The sequence below is a fragment of the Camellia sinensis genome, chromosome 3 (assembly GCF_055761805.1).
Source record: "Camellia sinensis isolate YWXY chromosome 3, ASM5576180v1, whole genome shotgun sequence".
Lineage (NCBI taxonomy): Eukaryota > Viridiplantae > Streptophyta > Magnoliopsida > Ericales > Theaceae > Camellia > Camellia sinensis.
The window spans coordinates 83,882,611-83,903,017 of record NC_138963.1 but is presented as its reverse complement, the minus strand read 5'-3'; the positions used below and the strand labels follow the sequence as shown (position 1 = coordinate 83,903,017).

Genomic DNA, 20,407 nt, shown 5'->3' with positions numbered 1-20,407 from the left:
ACAAGTATAGACTAAATCGCTGGATTTGAAACAAAACATCTCATGTTTGTTTTTCGAAAATGGTTTGAAGATGCTACTCGCAAGTAGGCTAAAATGCGAATTTGCCACCAAACAAGATGGCCTTAAAACATGATGATTTGCCACTCCGAGTGGGCTTAAAATTCACATTTTGATGAATTGTTCTAATTCAAGTAATGAAGCCTTCATCCACAGGCATTCATGCAGTTTATCAAATAAGCACATAGCCTCATGGCAAGCATGCTAACATGGCAACACATACACTCGTGCAAGGATGCTAAAGCATAAACATTTACAGTGTACTCCGAGCCAAAACAAAAGCTAGTTAGAAATATGCATAATCCTAACTATGTTAAGTGCCTAATGCAACACATGCAAAAATGCAACTAAAATAGGCTCGGCTATCTAAGATGGCATATGAATGCAACACTTGATAGCATGCTTTGAAACACGTATTCAAGTAAGTGTATTGAAATACAATGCGGTTTGAATGATACGCTGAGCCCGGTGCATGCAAGACAAATGAATGATGCAAACACGCAAAGCATTAGGTATGCTAATCAAAATGTGCCCTAAAACTAACCATCGAAAGCGGTAAGTAAAAGGGAGAAAGAAATGGGGTTGGAAGACATGCACACACACACGCACCCTTATTACAACATTTGCCCTCTCGATGGAGGGTCCGAATGAATTAAGCTAAGCTAATCTAAGCTAAGCTAACTAACCAATCTAATTAAGCTAATTAGATTAATTAAACACAACAAAACGACTAACTAGTAAACTACTTACTAATTATTATAACACTTAATTAATTAACAAACTAATTAATTAAATTACCAAATTAATCTAACTAACAAGTAAAGCTAATTACAAATCATATTGCCTCAGCTCTGTTGCAAGAGGTTGAATATACATGCTCGGTTGGCGTTCGCTCAGAAATCCATTGCCATGCTGTCAATTGCCTCTGTTTGCACTTGCCTTGATCTCTGAAAATTGTGCCAATCTCCAGACTGCCTTTACTTTAAAACAGGAAACTGCTGGTGGGCTGCCAGCTAGAAAAAGTGGCTGCCAGCCACTATAACTGGCCGGTCGACTAGTAAAACTGGCTGGGCAGCTAGTTGATGCTCCAGGCTTCTAGATTTGCTGCAACAGAGAGCAATAGAGGCACAACAATGTATTTGCAAGACAATGTAGGCACTGTCATTCTCCTAATTATGTCTCAAGCTCAAAGGAGCGTGGCACGCGGCTCTCAAGCTACTAACCAAGCATTTTCAATGCATGGTGGCCAAGAACCAAGCTTTACCATGTTTATGAATGCACAAACAACACACAAAGAGCCTCCACCCTATCATGCTTGATCAAGGGTGTTAGCGACCAAGAAACGTGACACGTTCCATCACTTCAAGTATGAAATGTCCCATATTTCTTGTGTTTGGATTAACATCCGATCCAAACACATGCAATGCAACACACATATGTTATCTTGGCATGTTTTAGTTGACTCAATTCTTGTTTACTCATTTTACATTACCAATCCATTCTTTAATTTGTTAAGTCCAATGTGCAAGTCCTCTAATGGGAAAGATGGCCTCAACCACAAGCACCTTGAGTATGAAAGAAGCCTCATGCTTTTGGTTAGTAGAAACCCTCAAGAGGGGGGTTAAAACCATTAGGCATGAGTGTCTCAATTCCATGTTCAAGCCAACAAGGGCCTTAAGACCACTTTCAAAGCAAATGAAAGATTGAAACAATGGAGTGCAATGACCTATATTTCAGCACTGAAATGACATGCTAAATGACTTAAAGATCATGCAAGCAATGCATGCAAGGCATGCTAAAAGGCCAAAAGCACCAAAGCTAGTGAAGTGCAATACACAAGAGGCATGCAATACATAGCACAAATGTCCAAACCAGCCCTGGACAGAGCTCAATCATGCCAAAAAAATGGTCTAAATATGCTGAAATGGAAGCTCAAAATACGAGAAGAACATGCACACATGTTGGCCTATAAACAAGGCATAATACATAACCCTCAAAAGCTTATGAAGAAGTGAAGTATATGAGAGTGTGACTACACTATATACACTGAAATTATATACCAAATGGTGCCATACCATGCAAACATCACATGCGCAACATGTTAAAGGCCTTAAAACTCAAAGCTAGTTAAGGTCCTTTACACTATAACCATACTAAACAATGCTCAAATGACTTTAACCACTCAAAACAGACCTAAGGCAGGTCGAAACAGTAGCAAAAACAAGCTAGACTTGCAGCATAGATGGCAAGAAAAATATGCTCATGTATTGGCTTGCAAACAAGGCATGAGGTTCAACTTCTCAAAAGCATTAAAAGAGTGATACATATGAGAGTATGACAGTGATATATGCTCTAAAACCACATATTAAATGATGCCATATCATGCAAACAACCCAAGCAAAGCATGCTAGAGGACTCAAAACACAAAGCTATCAAAGCCTATCATGCTATAGCCATACAAAGCAAGCCTCAAAGAGCCAAGACCACTCCAAACAGAGTTCAAGCATGCAAAAATATGAGCAAAAACATGCTGGAGTGTAGCTAAAATAATCTAGAATAATAGGCCAAAATGGCAAGCATATTAAGGCTAATGAGCATGATTACACTACAAGTGTAAGGAGTAAGCAACCAATGATCAAACAAGCCAAAAACAGAGTTATGGAAGGTCCAAAAAGTCACAAAAACATACTTGAACTAAGCCACAAAAAAGGAGAAACACATGCTTATTTGGTGGGCAATCAACACATGCAAGCAAGACAAGAGGAGAGGGGACCACCCCCTCCTATTTGGGACCTCAAAACCACATTTCCACCACTGAAATTCCTCTAGAATTCAGTGGTTAAAAGGCCAAAAGAGATAGTTTAAATAGCCTTAAAAGGTGGTACAAAAACTTAGCAAATAAACAACCAAAGAGGGTAGACCACCCCTAACCCCAACAAGGATTCAAACCAACATTTTTAACACTTAAAAATAGAACTTTTTGTAGTTAACAACCAAGGCTAAAACAACATGCAAAGATGGTCAAGCACTTAATCAAAACAAAGCTTAAAAGGAGAAGAGGCTCACCTTTGAAGAACAAAAGCAAGACAACAACTTCTCTGAGCTAAAACCAGCTTAAGACCTCAAAACAAGATTCAATGGACCTCAGCTCCAAAGTCAAGGTGTTTGACTAGGTGTCTTAGTGCAAATGTGTGAAAAAAAAAACACACTTTCAAGCTCAATATAGCACAATATAGAGAGAGAGTGAGAATTGTAGAGAGAGAGAAATTTCAGCTCCTCAAATTTCTGAACCCCTCTAAAGGGGAAGGGACCTCCCCTTATATAGGCAATGCAAGCAAAAGCTTGCTTGACAAGCTTAAAGCTTGTTTACATCCCTCTATACACGTTTATGGAGGATAGCTTCAATGCCCAACAACTAGCTCAAAATATCTGAAAATATCAGAAAAAGAAGAAAATTGGCTGCCAGCCAGTTTAAGTGGCCGACCAGCCACTTCAATTAGCTGACCGGCCACTCCAACTAGCTGGCAATGAGAAAAAGTGGTTGGCAAATGCCAAAAGTGGCCGGCAGGGCTCCACTCTCCTTTAGCCAAGAGGTACCAAGGTTTAGCCTAAAAACAAGGCCAAAACACAGAGGGTTTAGAGGCTCAAAGACAAGGCGCTCGACTGAGACCTTTGGGCACTCAAAACTAGCATAAGCACGTGCAATCATCGAGTACATAGACGATGACGTCTGAGTCTTAAGGTCAGTCAAAGATGGGGTCTCTATAGCAGTTCATCAGACATAGCTTGTTGCCAAAGAGGTTTAGAGTTGGCCTCACGAAACAAGGTAGGTTCATGAGTAGAAAAAGCAGTAGACCCAACAATAAAATTATGAAGAAGAATAAAAGGTTAATTTACTCGTTGTGGTCGACCAAAGAGAGGATTAGGTAAGGGATCAGAAGGAGCAGATAAGGGGTTACGGGGAGCAGTAGAGCGAGTAGGATCATCAGGCAAGGGGGCAGGATCAGCAAGCAGGAGGTCAGAAGGAGTAGTGGTGATAGGTAAATGAACAGAATCCTTAGCCAAAACAGGACCCTTAGGTGTCTCAGGAGGTGATGACAATGATCCATTATCAAACTCATCAGAAAAGATGTCAACAGAAGTATTAGTATAAAAAAGACGAACAAAGGTAGGTGATAAGTGAAAGGGAGAGAGACAGAGAAGAACATTTTATGTTTCCAAAAGATGACATGATGAGAGATGGAAGAAAAACAAAACAAAAAAATAGCATAACCAAGCCCGAGGTTCCAATTTGGAACGCTCATGAAATGGAAGAAAAACAAAACAAGCACAACCAAAAACATGAAGATGACCATAGAGAGGAGATTGATCATAGAGTTTTTCATAAGGTGACTGATGATTAATGACAGGAAAGGGAATCCGATTATTAGTATAAATCGTAGTATGAGCCACTTCTTCCTAAAAGCGCTTAGGACAAGAAGCAGAAATGAGAAGAGCATGCATAGTGTCAAGGACATGGCGATGTTTGCGTTCAACACGACTATTTTATTGAGATGTATTAGGACATGAGCAATGAAGGAGAGTACCATTTTGATGAAGAAATGTAAGGAAGGCATTTTCTTTATACTCCATAACATTATCAGACCTGAAAACTTTAATAAGACAACCAAATTAAGTTTTTACCATTTTGGAAAAATCATAGTATGTTTGTTGCAACTCAAAGCAAGATTTTAAAACATAAATCCAAGTGAAATGAGAAAAATCATCCACAAACACAACAAAATACTTAGATCCTTCCATAGTAGTGTTTGGAGAAGAGCCCCCATACGTCAGAATAAACTAAATCAAAAATAAAAGTAGAAATAGAAGTATTGTTATTAAAAAGATAAAGCAGGTTGCTTGGCAAGTCGACAAGACATGTAGTCAACATTTACAGGTTTGACAAAACCTAACTGACCACTAGAAACCAAATACTGTAAACGACTAAAAGACACATGACCTAAACGTGAATGCTATAGTTCCAAAGATGATGATGCAGATGTAGAAGCAATGATAGAATGAAATTGAAGACAAATACGAAGCTGAAGGTTGATGAATTCAAACAAACGACTATGTCTATGATCGATCTCAAGGGTTTGTCCAGTCTGTGGATCTGTAGCTGGCAACCAGAGTTAGAGAAAGCAACAATGATACCAAGTTCACAAAGCTGACCAACAGAGAGATAAGATTTGAAGTAATCTCAAGTATAAGATATGTATCAAAAAGTGACAGAGTAAGGATAAAAACATGGCCTATGTGACTAACCAATATATGAACCATCAACAATGTGGATGGTAGGAATATGGGAGACAGACATAAGTAAAGAAAAAATAAAAGGGTTAGATGTCATATGATTGCAACATTCAGAGTTGAAGTACCAAAAAAAAACTACTTGAGGTAACAAAGAGAGTAGTAGAAAAAGTACTGGAGTGGGAAATTACTTGTCTCACAATAGTATTGAGACCATCCATAGAGAAGGAAGGTATGGAAAAGTCATGATGGAGATCAGCAGAGGATGGCCCATCTGTTGAGGCAACAACTGCAAACTAAGAAACATTAGACTGGGATGAACCGCTAGATCTATAGGAGCCCTATGAGGAGGTATTGCAGGTCTGTTTATTGGAATTTTGATAACAATCCTTCTGAAGATGACCAGGACCAGATTTGTGGCAATGACAACAAACCCAAGTTGGACAATTTCTAACCATATGACCTGGATTGTGATAATAGTTACAGAGACCAGTGCTTTGAACTTGAGAGCCATGAAAAGAGAAGCCCAGAGATAGAGAACTAGGAGTGGCAGGTATAGTGTCCAAACGATGAGTAGAGAGAGTCCCAAGTCGAGTTTCTTCTAACAAAAGTTCACTGATAGCCTGCTCCAAAGTAGGAAGCAGAGTGCAATGAAGTAGAAAGGAACGAACATGCCCAAATATAAGAGTGAGTGCCATAAGAAATTGAATTAACCGCCATTGATCTCGATAAGTGCAAAATAATGTGGCATTTACAGCATCAGTCCATGAAGGCTCTGAAAGAGAAATTTGATCCCAAATAGCATACATCTGAGAGAGAAAATCATTGATGGATTGGCTAGAGTCCTATCGAAAGTGATGAATTTGAGTAATGAGAAGAAAACAGAGAACACTTTTTTTCTTTTTTCTTTTCTCTTTATTTTTTATGAATCAACAAGCACTGAAAAAAAAAATTCTTGAGCACCAAAACAAAGTGATGTCAGCAGAAGGGAAGACAGAGGCGCCTAATATCAGTAAGGGCTGACGTTAGCAAGGATGTAATGAGACACAATTGATGCAGGCGTGAGGCATAACTGACACAAGTGTGAGTGGTGCAACTAACGCAGGCACTGAGAAGAATGTGTGTGGGCGCTTGAATACGACAGTAGGATGGAAATAGAAGCACCTAGGCATTTGTGGCACGTGAGGGCGCGTTAGGACCTATTTGGGTTCAATTTTGGTGGCTACGACTTCAGTGTGAGGCAACAAAACTAATGAGGGTTAAATAATTGAGATTAGCTAGTGTAGATGATGATGAAAGAACACTCAGTTATGTAGATACACACGAACTGACAGAAACCAAACAGGATTTGCAGAAGAAACAATTTAGAACGACGGAGAAGATAGGTTTAGAATAGAACTTGGGTATGAGACCATAATAAAGCTAAAGAAAGAATAAACTGTATATTGAATAGAATGAATAATTACATGTAACACAAGTCTCCAATATATAAGAAAATAAGGAACCAAAAAATAGAAAATATCTAACTATGGTAATGGCCTATGTATACACACACAACTAATCATACTATATATGAAGATACAATCAAGCTATATATATAAACATTTCTATATTAACAATGTAAACCATAAACATTAATTTGGAATGTCTTCAGGCAGAATTTGTGATTTTTGACATATTCTTCATAATTAGTAGGTTTGCGATGGAGGATATATTTACATGTCTGTGATTTTTACTATTAAACCATGGTCATGGTTGTAGATGAATGATAATCCATTTATGAGGTGATGGATTTGGTCAAGAAGGGTGGTAAACAGAGAAAGAGAGAGAGATGATTTGGAAAGGGTGCCTATGGAATAAGTTAAGTGATGGTGATGGTGATGGTGGTTGTAGCATAAGCTAAGTAGTGTTGATGGGGGTTGCAGGCTTTTTGAGAGGCCTTCTGAAGTGGGTAAAAATTAATCAAGTCTTGGTGCTAGGCCCAATGCGATGCTCACTCCGAGGTTGAGCTAGGTTGGACCTCAGCCTTATGGCCAACACTTGTTCCGAAGCAAGACAATCATAGAAGCTCGGCCTAATGTACGAATGTCACTCCAAAGTGGGCCGAGCAACATGGTGGACCTCCTAGACGGGCAGCCAATCACTCCGAAGTAGGTTGAGTAACATGTTGAACCTCCTGGATGGACAGACAACGACTCCGAAGTGGGCTGAGCAACATGTTGGACCTCCTGGTTGGACAACCATTCTAGAGTAGACCAACTCAAAGAAGTCCAATTCACTGAAGATCTTTCTTGGGCCCACAAGAGACAAACAACTCTGCTCCTCTCCCTCTATATGAACAGAACGTGGAGACATGGAGGTGAAGAGGGACAGGGTGCATATATGACAGACTTGCATCTGAATGACAGGCGGAGTGGTCATCCTCCTCCAATGAGAGATGACCGCTAATGAGGCAAACAAAACAGACCTGCACCCGAGTGTCAGGCGGAGTGGCCGTCCTCCTCCAATGGGAGACGACCACGAATAAGACACATTGGACAGATGGCGGAGAGAAAAGGACTTGAACAACAAACAACCTTCTCCTATAAAAGGTGAACACTATTCACTCTCAAGGCATCCGAAAATCCACACACTAAATACATACACTTTTAGTATTCTCTCATCTCTTCTTCCTCTCCCTGAGTCCCTAACTTTATCATCGGAGGGGTTTCCGACCAAACCCCGGTCGAGCAGTCTCACCGTTTGTTATTATGTGTAGATCTTCAATTCCCAAAGCACATTGTTTATCCACGAAGTTCAACCCTTCTTCATAGTGCGGAAATCACCCCCACACAATTGGCGCCTTCTGTGGGAAAACCACTGCTTGCCTCGTGACGAACTCCGGTGATGGGAATCGAAGATACACCACATTCTGGGTTAACAGAGAGGACTCTAATGACGGAGAGGACCAAAGATAAGGGTCTGGCATTCCCCTCAGCGCATGATGACCCTATGAACCATGACGATCAGACACCTACCACGGCAAAGCAATGTCGTGTCGTGTCGTTGCCGTCGAATTGTCTTAGCTTCTTTTTGTTGAGAGAGACCACCGTGATCATATCATTGACTCAATGGGTTTATAGATCACTGAGCTTCGCACCTAATTAATGAAGTTCTTAATGACCCCTACGGAGCCAAGAAAGTCCATTGGAGGACCGTCGCAAAGGAGACGTACTCCTCCGCCACCTCACAAGGAGCACTCCAGCCGTGGCCTTACTCGTGGAGAACGTAGCCGGCCGATTCCAGTGCGCAGTGAAAGGGCTAGCATTCAGACGGATAACCTCTGAACAAACAACCTACAAGAGGCTTCTCATAAAAGGCAAAGGACCGTCAGTCGCCTATCCGAAACTCTTCCTTACCACCACAATGAGCGGCCACACGATTTGAGAAGTTAGTTGAACGACAACAAAGAAGAGGAACGACAACTATGTAAGGAAGAGGAACATCAACGAGATATGGAAGAGAAGCACTGGCTTGACAGGGAAAGGGACCACTTGGACCGGTTCGTACACCAATGAGAGCGTCGCGCTCTGGATCAGTTGCTAGCCACCCCCTTCTCCGTTCTACCTTGAGATTGAAGCTGTAGAAGCTCTCTTGAAGTACAGTCCGTCGAAATTCATCCTCTATAATGGGTAACAGGGGTCTTAACCCATGCCCTAGCCCCATGGTCGCAAATAGGGCGCCAAGTGGTATAGCTTGGTGGAATTTGAGCCAAGTATCATTACTTGAAAGCATGGTCCATGGTAACAACTTGCACTCAACAAAGAGCCAAGTTACACTCTCCGATAAGTTTCTTTTTCATGTGTTGTACATATTTCACTCAACAATTGAGCAAGAATGGGTTATGGGTCTTAACCTACGCCCTAGCCCGAAAGCTCGGCCCTTTGGTTGGAGTAGGGGGCCAAGTGGTATAGCTTGGTGGAAGTTGTGCCAAGTATCGTTACTTGAAAGCATGGTCCATGATAATAATTTGCGCTTTACGAAGAGCCAAGCTACACTCTCCAATGAGTAAAACTTGCCCAAAATTTTCTAAGACACAAAGCCTAGTCTGTCCAAACAGACTGTCCGCTTGGCCTCGGAGCTTCTACTCGGCTAGGGGCATGCAAAGTTTTGTATTATGCTGGACCTGAGGCCGTTTTGTATCATGCTGGGCCTGATGTCATTTTGTATCATGTTGGGCCCGAGGCTGTTTCGTATCATGTTGGGCCCGAGGCTGTTTTGTATCATGTTGGGCCCGAGGTCGTTTTGTATTATGCTGGGCCAGAGGCCGTTTTGTATTATGTTGGGCCTGAGGCTATTTGGAATATGATGAAAGGACCATGTGAACGTTAGATAAATATTCTCCAAGACATATGCCTATTCACTTGAACCTTTTTACATTATTATTAATCATTGAGTCCTACTCATTTCGTTTTTATATATGTTTATGTAGGTGATCAGCTGGGAAGACAGCCCTAGGTCAGCTTCAGGAGCCTTTTTTGGTGGGTCCGTTGTGTCCAGCCTCCGCAATTGAAACTTTTATCTGTCACTTTTGATGTCACATGTTTTGTCTAGTTTTTTGTGGCTTTTGTTAAAGCCTTGAGTCATATGTAAATTTTTCATTGCTAACTCCTTGAATATATTTATAACGTGGACTGGAACGTATATATGTATAAATTGTGTATATTTAAAATCCTGGCATGTAAGCACTGCTCAATAGACGTTCTGTAATTTATTTGCTTCCGCTTTAGGCCCCGTTGACGTACGCTTATTATTAAAATTTTGTTTTAAGGCCTGAGTACGGGCCGATCATGGACCAAACTTTGAAGGGCGGGTTTAGGTCATGACCGTAAACGTGCTAGAACTTCAAAATTTTTTGGTCCAAATTTTCTAACTTTTTTGTTAGAAAATGAGCCTTTAACTTTCAAAGAAACTATATCCAGTCTTGAGGCTTATTTATGGAAAAAGGCTATAAATAGCGAAGTTGAATCCATCTTGCAAAATCACACTTGGGAATTGGAGGATTTGCCACCAAGTTGTAAACCACTTGGGTACAAGTGGATTTTCAAGAGAAAAATGAAAGCGGATGAATCAATTGACAAATACAAGGCAAGACTTGTGGTTAAAGGATATAGGCAAAAAGAATGTCTTGGTACATACTCACTAGTTACTAGAATAACATCCATTATGATACTAATTGTTACTTCATCTTTGTACAATCTAGAAATTTATCAAATGAATGTGAAAACAGCTTTATTAAATGGTGAGTTAAATGAAGAAATTTACATTGAACAATCAGAAGGATTTTCTATTCCAAGAAAAGAAAAAAAAAAGTGTGTAAATTGGTTAAATCATTATATGGTTTAAAACAAGCGTCAAAGCAATGGCATGAAAAATTTGACAAGGCAACGATGCCAAATGGATTCAAAATTAATGAATGTGACAAATGTGTTTATATTAAAAATACAAACAAAGGACATGTTATAGTATGTCTGTATGTAGATGATATGCTCATCATAGGTAATAGTAATGACATGATTAAAACTACAAAGAAAATGTTGAATAAACTTTTTGATATGAAAGACATGGGAATTGCTGATTTAATTCTTTGTATGAAAATTACTAAAACATCATAAGGATATGCTTTGTCACAATCACATTATATTAAGAAAATACTTAACAAATTTAGCAAAGATAATAATCAGCTTGCTAGAACACCTGTGGATGTTAATTTATTTCTTTCTAAGAATGTACAAGAAAATATTTCTCAATTAGAGTATGCCCAGATTATTGGAAGTTTAATGTACTTGATGAACTACACTTGCCAAGATATAGCCTATACAGTAAGTAAATTAAGTAGATATATGAGTAATCCAGAAGTAGAACACTAGAAAGCTATTATAAGGGTTCTAAGATATCTTTGATTTACTCGTAACATTGGGCTAAATTATACTAGATATCCAGCAATACTTGAAGAATATTGTGATGCGAATTGGATATCAGATACTAGAGACTCAAAATCTACCAGTAGGTATGTCTTTACTCTTAGTAATGCAGTTGTATCTTGAAAATCTTCCAAACAGACTTGCATTGCTAGGTCTACTATGGAATCAAAGTTTATAGCTTTAGATAAAGCTGTGGAAGAAGTAGAATGGCTTCGTCACTTCCTTGACGATATTTTAATGTGGCCAAAACCGTTGCTTGCTATATGCATACATTGTGATAGTCAATCAGTAATAGGTAGAGCACAGAGTCATGTGTATAACGGTAAGTCACGACACATTCGTCGTCGACATAACACCGTGAGATAACTACTCTCTAATGAAATTATTTCCATTGAATATGTGAAATCTAAAGACAACATAGCGGATCCATTAACCAAAGGGTTAGCAAGAGAGTTAGTTGAAAATTCATCGAAGGAAATGAGACTTAAGCATATTAAAAAAGAGTTACCACAACGGCAATCCAACCTAGTTGACTGAAGATTCCAAGATCTAGGTTCAAAGCGACAACCAAGTTGTGTATGACTCATAAGGATCACCAGGGAGTCAAACTCCAACCCATTTCTATGATAAAATAGTGATGTCTACAGCGTTTAGGTTAAGTAATACTTTTAATAATTCTTATAACTAGGAATACCTAGTGGAGTATGGTAGAACACTCTTCATAAAAATCAGCTATATAAGTGTGAGCTAGGCCGGTTCTATGAGATTTGTGAAGTGCTACAATTCTCTAGAGTATTCATGAAAAATCAGGTTATTCAGGGCCAAAATTAACACAATAGTGAGAACCAAACTTTGTCTGGAAATATGCTGTGTGAGTTCTATTGTCTTAGTTTACACAAATGGCTGAATAATTCAAGATAGCATGTTCATTGCTTAGTAAGTAAATTTGATAGTGTCTCACAAGGGAATATTCAAAGCCAAAAACTGCTTATCCTTTATAGAATATCTCTAATTTATGTACTCTTTGTAAAAACATCATGTTGTTGCATTTCTCATTTCGTCAATTTCATTCATGTGGGGTATTGTTAGAAATTTATAAAAATAGTGGTGAATTGAAATGGACTCTACTTGAATGAAAGCGTGTAATCTTTCATGGTGTCTCTTTGTTTTAAAAGAATGGTCAACCCTCCATTTGAATGAAAGGGTGCAACACTTTCATGGTGCCTTTTTATTTTAAAGGAATGGTCATATCTCTTCTTCATGCCTTTTCTATTCAAACTGAATAGGTGCCAACAAAATCTATATAAATGCAGTCACATTCCAATTTTATTCATCATTCCAAAATTCCTCAAATTCTAGCATTCTTTTTATATTCTTCATACTAGTTCATAAAGATTTCAAAGAGTTGCAGAACATAGGTTTGATGCACCTGACAGATTATTTGTAGTGCTTTATATAATCTGTATTTTTTAATCATTGTATTGTGGGAGATAGACGCCGAAAACCCGTAAGTTCTTGTACGGCGGTGAATCTCTCTTAAGGACAGAGTGTCACACACTCGACTTGATCAAATTTTTCGATGTGTTATTGTTCTCAATTTCAGAAACTAGAACGTCCTATAAGTAATTTATTTATTTTATTTTATTTCAGTTTTTATTTCTCTACACAAAAGATTGTTCCAACTAATACATCAAAGCATCAACACCAACAGCACAAAAGCTGCTCCCTCTGCATGTCTAACACACTGATGAATTTTTGCATTATAAATGATGTGATAACCAATCACCTTTATTACAATACCATATCTAAGTAGACATCCCTTCCAAACTAACAAGTCTTCACCTAATTAAAAAAAAGTTCCAGATCCACATACACATAACATAACCAGTTCAAACATTCTCATAATAAGCCTCGAAAGGAAGTCGCGGAGTGAGGACAGCTTCAAGCGGATTCACTTTGGGCAGCGCAATCCCCAAGCCCTCCGTCATATCCACCGGGACCTCCATCGGCGTAGCAATGTTGAATCCATGAAGCAAACGCGCCAGCGTCAATTGCACCACTTGCAAGCCAAAGGTGACACCGGGGCACATCCTTCTGCCAGAGCTGAACGGAATGTACTCGTGCTGCTGCCCTCTGTAACCGACATTGGCATGGTCGGTGATAAATCTCTCGGGCCGAAACTCATCGGGGTGAGTCCAGATACGGGGGTCTCGCTGTAGCTTCCAGAGGTTGACGATGAGGCGGGTTCCTTTGGGGACGAAGTAGCCGCCGACGTGGCAGTCCTGGGTGGCCTCACGGGGTCCTGCTAGAGGGCCTGGTGGGTACAAGCGGAGTGTTTCTTTGACTATGGCTTGGAGGTAGGGTAGCTTGGTGATGTCTGATTCTTGAACCCATTTGTGTCTTCCGATTTGGATGTCTAGTTCTTGTTGAGCCGCTTTTAATACACGCCGGTTGTTTAGGAGTAAGGACAGAGCCCATGTCAGTGTCTCGGCTGTGCTTTCTGATCCAGTCAATATGAGAATCTACAAAGATGGTTGTTCAGTGGTTAATTAGTGTGAACGGTCTTCAATTGTGATTGATATTTTAAACGAGGACACTACTACGTGGACAGCATGTATGTGATCCGTGCAAATACTCTTTTTTTTTTTTTTTTTTCTTTACACGACAAGGATATATCATTTTCTTAAAGACTTTTCTTTTCACTTGATAGTTACATACTACGAGGGGTGGACCAATTCAGGGCAATTATATATATAGCCTAAAAAAACCATTGTGGATTCACAAGAAACTTACAAAAGACATTACCCACCCAAAAAAACTTACAAAAGACTTAAAAGATCAACGTATCATATCATTGAACTGTTACCATGGTAGACCCACGGCCCTGACTAGATGGTCTAGCTTGCTTTTGAGAAAATAATAGTAAAATAATTTAAAATTATAATATCAAATAATTAAATAAGTTATAACAAAATATCACTTAAACATTACTTTTCTCATATTTTTAGTTGTAAAATTAGTAATTAAACTTGTATAATCTAGGATTGAGTTTTTTTTTTTTTTTTTTTGTTCTCTCTTTGGTTTAAGTACAAAAATGATTCATCCATATAATTTTTCCGTCCAAATCCCTCCATAACGTGTTATGACGGGTAAAAAAATGATACTAACCGCACATTTGGAGGAAATTCCGAGGGAAATTTCGTATAGATGTAACATTGTTGTAATAAATAAATCATTTTTTTTTAAAACTTAAGTTTGGCAATATGCTATTTTTGTCAAAAAAAAAAAAAGTTAAAAAATCACTATCAAAAAGTCAAATTTTGCTCTATTTTTCTGTATTTCTTTTCATAAAAAATTAAAAAAATTAATTAAAATAATCAATTTTCAAAACAATACTTAGGGTTGGTTTGGGAATAAACTATTTTAATAATTTTTTAACTAAAATACAAGGTTAAAAAAATTAATATATTTGAAATGATTATTTGAATTTTTACAAAAAAAATACAAAAAATAAAGAGAAAAGAAAATCTTTAAATTTTTTGTATAATTTTTAAAATTTTTAACTTTTTTAATAATTTTATAACTTTTTAATTATTGTTGTAACTTCCCAAATTTATCTTTAGTATAAAGGCCAAATGTTTGTAAGGAGTCCTAAATTTCAAATTAAAATAATAATAATAATAATTGAGGTTACCAATATAGTTGCCTTGATGACAGTGTCACGCTTGTAGCCAGACATTTCAGTATCTTCCTCAAGGACTGATAGCATCACATCTATGAAATCACTTTGGCTATTACCACCACCACTACCTCTATCACAACTCTCACCCTCCTCCGCCAATAATTTTCTCTTGTCAATATGTTCCTGGAGCCAATTACCAAGTACTACATCAATTTCCTTTGCCGTCTTCTTCATAGCTTTCACATACCCTCCTATATCCACCCACTCCAGCCATGGAATCGCATCTGACACCACAAATATCCCACTAAGATACAGCCCTTTCTTTATCGCTTCTTTTATTTCATTCTCTTCTGGGTTGTTGGGTCCTGATTCACTGCTTCCTGTTTCAATATTTTCATATTCAAATAAAATTATAAAAAAATTTCAATCATAACCAAAATAAATAAAGAAAATGATATACCAGTCTACTTTTTAAACTCATTTTCTATCCTGTATAAATAATATGATTGGTTAATGATTAAAAAAAATATAAGAAAGAGTGTTGCATTAGATATCTTAATTAATTATTACATCATTAAATTTAAAAAGTGAATCTAATTTGCAGACTGAAATAGTATCAAACAATAATCACAATAATAACCAATACAAATGGGGTGTGTTTTATAAAATTTCCCTTTTTAGTTAGCATATTTTATTTCATATGCTTTGTTGAATTTGAAATTGCATGTTGGTTGGTTAATTAGTTCAATTTTCTGTCAAATTAATTTCCTTATTCGGATGCCTTTTTTTGCTGTGTTTTTATTTTGCTGAATGCTAAATTACACTAGTAATTCACATGGCGGGAATCAAACCCGCGCTTCTCCTTGACAAAGAGAAATTTAACCATTCTACACTTGCTATTCTCTTTTTAGAAGTCTTAGGAGATATAGGAAGTCCATTCTCCTTCGGACCCTATAACTCCCCTGCCTTTGGCATCCCCCTCCTTGCGGTTAAGGTAACGACTTCAGGCATGGCCAGCTCCCATAGTGTGACGGGCAACGTGTACAAGGCCCAGGAATGAATTTGCAGCCGTATGGCGCCAGTGAAGTAGATTCTAAAAGGGGTCGCCCTTTGTTATTTTTGCCCATGTAATTTTAATGGGCTCGATTTTGATTATGAATTTATGATTTTCTATTAATTTTGTCCAATGGATTATAACTATTGACTTTTTAAAAAAAAATATATACATATGCACATAAAAAGCATGTGTCGTGCTTTAGAGGCAAAATAAAAAATTTGCTCAACTTGAGTTAGCGTCAACTAATTTTGTGTTCATTTTTTAGCTAAAAATCTATCCAGATTAACACAAAATTAAAAATTAATAATCAAAATTGAGCTAATTAAAAGTGTAAGTTACCTGAAAATCGCTTCCCAGCTAGCATCCTGAGGATTATATTGAAGGTCAAGTGCTCAAACCACTTGTTCATCACAACCTTGGTGGGATTGTCAACATTTTTCATGCACAGTAAGTGCAGATCTCTAATGGACGAGTTCACTTCTGATTCTCGGACATGACTGAGTTTCTCAAGACGGCTGTTTGTAAGCAGCTCGAGAGTGACGATCTTTCTGACATCGCGCCAGTAGGGTCCGTAAGGGGCTAGGGCAAACACGGCGTGGTCGTAAAAGTACTTGCTCACCGCCATGGACGGGCGCGACGCGAAGATTGTGTCGTTGGTGGTGAAGCATTCTTTAACGAATTCCCAACTGCTCACCACTAGGGCTTGGTGGCTGCCGAGCCGGAGGGAGAAAATGGGGCCGTGTTTATCAACCATGGCTCCGAGAATACGAGCCACCGGGGCTTCACCTCCTAGGAGATGGAGGTGACCAATCAAGGGCAATGCCCCGTCTGGTTCAGGAGCTCTAGTTAGTGTCTCAGTGGTTTCAGTCTTCTTGGGTTGTTTGATTCTACGGAAAGAAAAATGACCTAAGACAGCGAGAAGACCTACTACTGGTAGCAAACCCATGCTCAATTTGCACAAGGGTAGGCGGTTTGCTAACACAGTGCATGTGCAGGCTAATTATAAGAGTTGGGTGGCACATTGGATTCTCTATTCCATAACTTTGGTCATATATTTTATGTCATCAAATCTTTTTCATTTGAAAAAAAAAAAAATCTAATAATATAGAACCTATCATCAAATTAGATGCAATTTGGTAGAGGAAAATTCTATGGCACACACCACTCCAATAGTGTGTATCATATGTATCTTATTATAATTTGGCATAATTTTATCACAAAATTCAATGATATATTTTTATTTCTTTTTTATCAGCAAAAGAGAACTTTATTGATGACGAAAACATACAAATACATATGAGATGAACATCAATAAAGAGGTGGAAGAGTAGAAGCGCATCAAAGCTAACAAACCCAATCCCAACTAAGTTGGCATCGAGAAGAAAGTTCAATCATCTGCGAACTCAACCACAGAGGGATGGTGAGAGACCATGCCCAGAAATAAAATAAAAATAAAAACCCCAAAAACTCAACCCCCAAATGAAACCCAAAGCTCATTCCACACAATACATACCCACACAATTCACCTGCAGAATCACCCATAAGCAACAAAATTCAGTAATATTAACCATAAAATGCGAAACTTGTCACAAATTAGCATAACAAAAAATGTCGTAACCAAGCTACAAACTTTTGTGACATGAATTCCAAAATTTCGGGCATTTTGTTACGATAATGTGTGATGGAATTACGCATTTTAGGATTGATATTATAAAATTTTATAATAAAGTTACAATATTTGTAGTAGGTTATTTTTGTGGATCTAACACTAGAGAATTGTATGATTGTGTTGATAGTTTTTGTACAAATAGAAGGATTATTATTTTTTTTAAAATATTATATATAATTATATTTCTTACCTGTATTTCTCACTCTAAGGCATAAGTTAGTGGGTTCAGAAATGATAAAATATCCTGATCTACCAGGTCCTTGCTCTTCCCAACACTAATGGAATGAGCTTAGGAGTGATTGAATATGGTAGGATCGGATTAGGAAAAAGTTTTGAGAAACCTGACTGGGTTCAGTTTGCGGACGGGAAATAATTTTTTTTATCCGAATCCTACCCGACATACAAATATAGTAATAAATAAATAATAATATTAAATATATATATATAATGTCTATAATATATTCTTGAACTTTTTATAGAATTTATGAATATGAACTAGGGGTGTACACGGTCCGAATTGGTTCGGTTCTGAGAAAATTCAAGAACCGAACCGATCCTAACGGTTCTGTGATTTTGAGAACTAGACCAGACCGTTACACTTGTAAAACCGGACCAGAACCAAACCGAAAAAACAGTTCGGTTTCGGTTTGGTTTACGGTTCCAAAAATTTCTATTTATAAGAATAAATTGTTAATATTAGCAAAATAATTACTCAAACTAATTACATTTAACTCATGATAAAAACTAATAATATTAAGGCATTACTTAATATTACATATCTATACCATCCTAATATCATTAAAATTATAAAAAACCAATTAATAAAAATAAAACTTGATATTATATTATATATATATATATATATATATCTTTTAAAATTCGGTTCGGTTCAGTTTGGTTCTGTTTGAACCACGATTTTTTCATAAAATCCATTAACCGAGCCGTTTTTACGGTTCTCATATTTCTTAATCCGAAACCGAACCAATTCTTAATGGAACCAAACCAAACTGTATGATTCGGTCTGGTTCGGTCCGGATTACCGGTTTGAACGGATTTTTGAACAGCCCTAATATGAACCTATTATTTTTGTTTGAAAAATCAAGGAGTTGTCCTAGTCTTTAGGAAGTTTGTTTACTACTGTTCCTAGTTAGTTGCTGTACATGGCCTACTTTGGCTTAGTTTTACGAGTAAGTTGAGCCTACTATGCAGTCACTGCAGTTCCTAATTTCATGCTTTAGTAGTTCATGTTTTCTTGCTACTATCAGTTTGTTTACTTGCCTATATAATGGCTGTTTGGTTTATCAATAAAGATGAGCAGATTAATATACTCTTTCCAGCTCTTATTGTGTGTAAAAGTATATCTCTTCTTCATTTTGTAACAGTGGTATCAGAGCCTCCGAGTGAAAAAGTGAGATAGAGAGTGATATAGCAGCAGTTCTATTTCTCTATCACCTTTTTTCTTTTGCAGTAGCAAACAAGATCGATGGCTTCAGAAAATTTTGTGCAACCATCCATTCCTCGCTTTGATGGTCACTATGATCATTGGAGCATGCTAATTGAGAACTTCTTGCGATCCAAAGAATACTGGCCGGTGGTTGTTTCTGGAATACCAAAACCAGCCGAAGGTGTTATGCTGACAGATGCACAGAAGTCGGAGCTTGAAGCACTGAAGCTGAAAGATCTCAAGGCAAAGAATTATCTTTTCCAAGCTATTGATCGCTCCATCTTGGAAACAATTCTTTGCAAGGATACCTCCAAGCATATTTGGGATTCCATGAAGAAAAAGTATCGAGGGACAACAAGAGCGAAGAGGCAGCAGCTTCAAGCATTTCGTTCGGAGTTTGAAATGCTTCGAATAAAAGTAGGAGAGTCGGTGACAGATTATTTTGCAAGAACGATGGCAATCGTCAACAAGATGCGGATCTATGGAGACAAGGCAGAGGATGTCACCATTGTTGAGAAGATTCTTCGATCCATGACACCAAAATTTAATTTTGTTGTCTGTTCTATAGAAGAATCTAATGATGCTGATGAACTTTCAATTGATGAATTGCAAAGCTCTTTGTTGGTTCATGAGCAAAAAATTAACCAACAGGAGAAAGAGGAACATGCATTGAAGGTCTCATCTGAAAATCACTCTACACCAAGTAGAGTTGATAGAGGACGAGGAAGAGGTAGAGGTCACAGTAGAGGAGGCAGAGACAACAATGATCGTGGAAATCAACAACAAAACCATCACCAAAAGAATCAATTTCAAGGAAGAGGAAGAGGACGTGGAGGCCATCAATCAACTAGACCAAAGTCAGCAGACAAGTCCAATGTTGAATGCTACAGATGTCATAGGTATGGCCATTATCAGTCGGATTGTCAAACTAATTTGAATAGACAAAGTGGAGAAAGAACTAACTTTCCAGAAAAAGAAGAAGAGGTGTCTCTTTTGATGGTGTGTCACGTGAAGGAGGAAACCCGCAAGAATCTGTGGTACTTAGACACTGGTTGCAGCAACCATATGTGTGGAGAGAAGTCTGCATTCTCTGAGTTGGACGAAGCCTTTCGTGATGTTGTGAAGTTTGGTGATGATTCTAAAGTCTCTGTTATGGGAAAAGGAAAGGTAGCAATTCAAACCAACAAAAATTCTATTCAAACTATCTCTAATGTCCTTTTTTGTTCCAGATTTGAGAACAAATTTA

At 38.0% G+C, this 20,407-nt stretch overlaps 1 protein-coding gene across 1 annotated transcript; it reads right to left on the bottom strand.

Annotated features, from left to right (window-relative positions):
- Nucleotides 1-13,038: 13,038 nt before the first annotated feature.
- On the bottom strand, nt 13,039-17,560 carry LOC114262550 (xanthotoxin 5-hydroxylase CYP82C4). Its single transcript, XM_028202916.2, has 3 exons — nt 16,388-17,560; nt 15,004-15,371; nt 13,039-13,831 (listed from the first exon to the last, which is right to left on the bottom strand). The coding sequence occupies exons 1-3, from the start codon at nt 16,992-16,994 to the stop codon at nt 13,199-13,201; spliced, it is 1,608 nt and encodes a 535-aa protein (XP_028058717.2). The 5' UTR covers nt 16,995-17,560; the 3' UTR covers nt 13,039-13,198.
- Nucleotides 17,561-20,407: the final 2,847 nt, after the last annotated feature.

What these genes read in the sequence shown, in the direction of transcription:
- LOC114262550 (XM_028202916.2), bottom strand. Translation starts at nt 16,994, where the DNA reads ATGGGTTTGCTACCAGTAGTAGGTCTTCTCGCTGTCTTAGGTCATTTT. An exon ending in AGCTGGGAAGCGATTTTCAG is followed by an intron (nt 15,372 to 16,387) that starts GTAACTTACACT and finishes ATATTGAAACAG; the next exon opens with GAAGCAGTGAATCAGGACCC. An exon ending in TCATCAAGGCAACTATATTG is followed by an intron (nt 13,832 to 15,003) that starts GTAACCTCAATT and finishes CCATCTTTGTAG; the next exon opens with ATTCTCATATTGACTGGATC.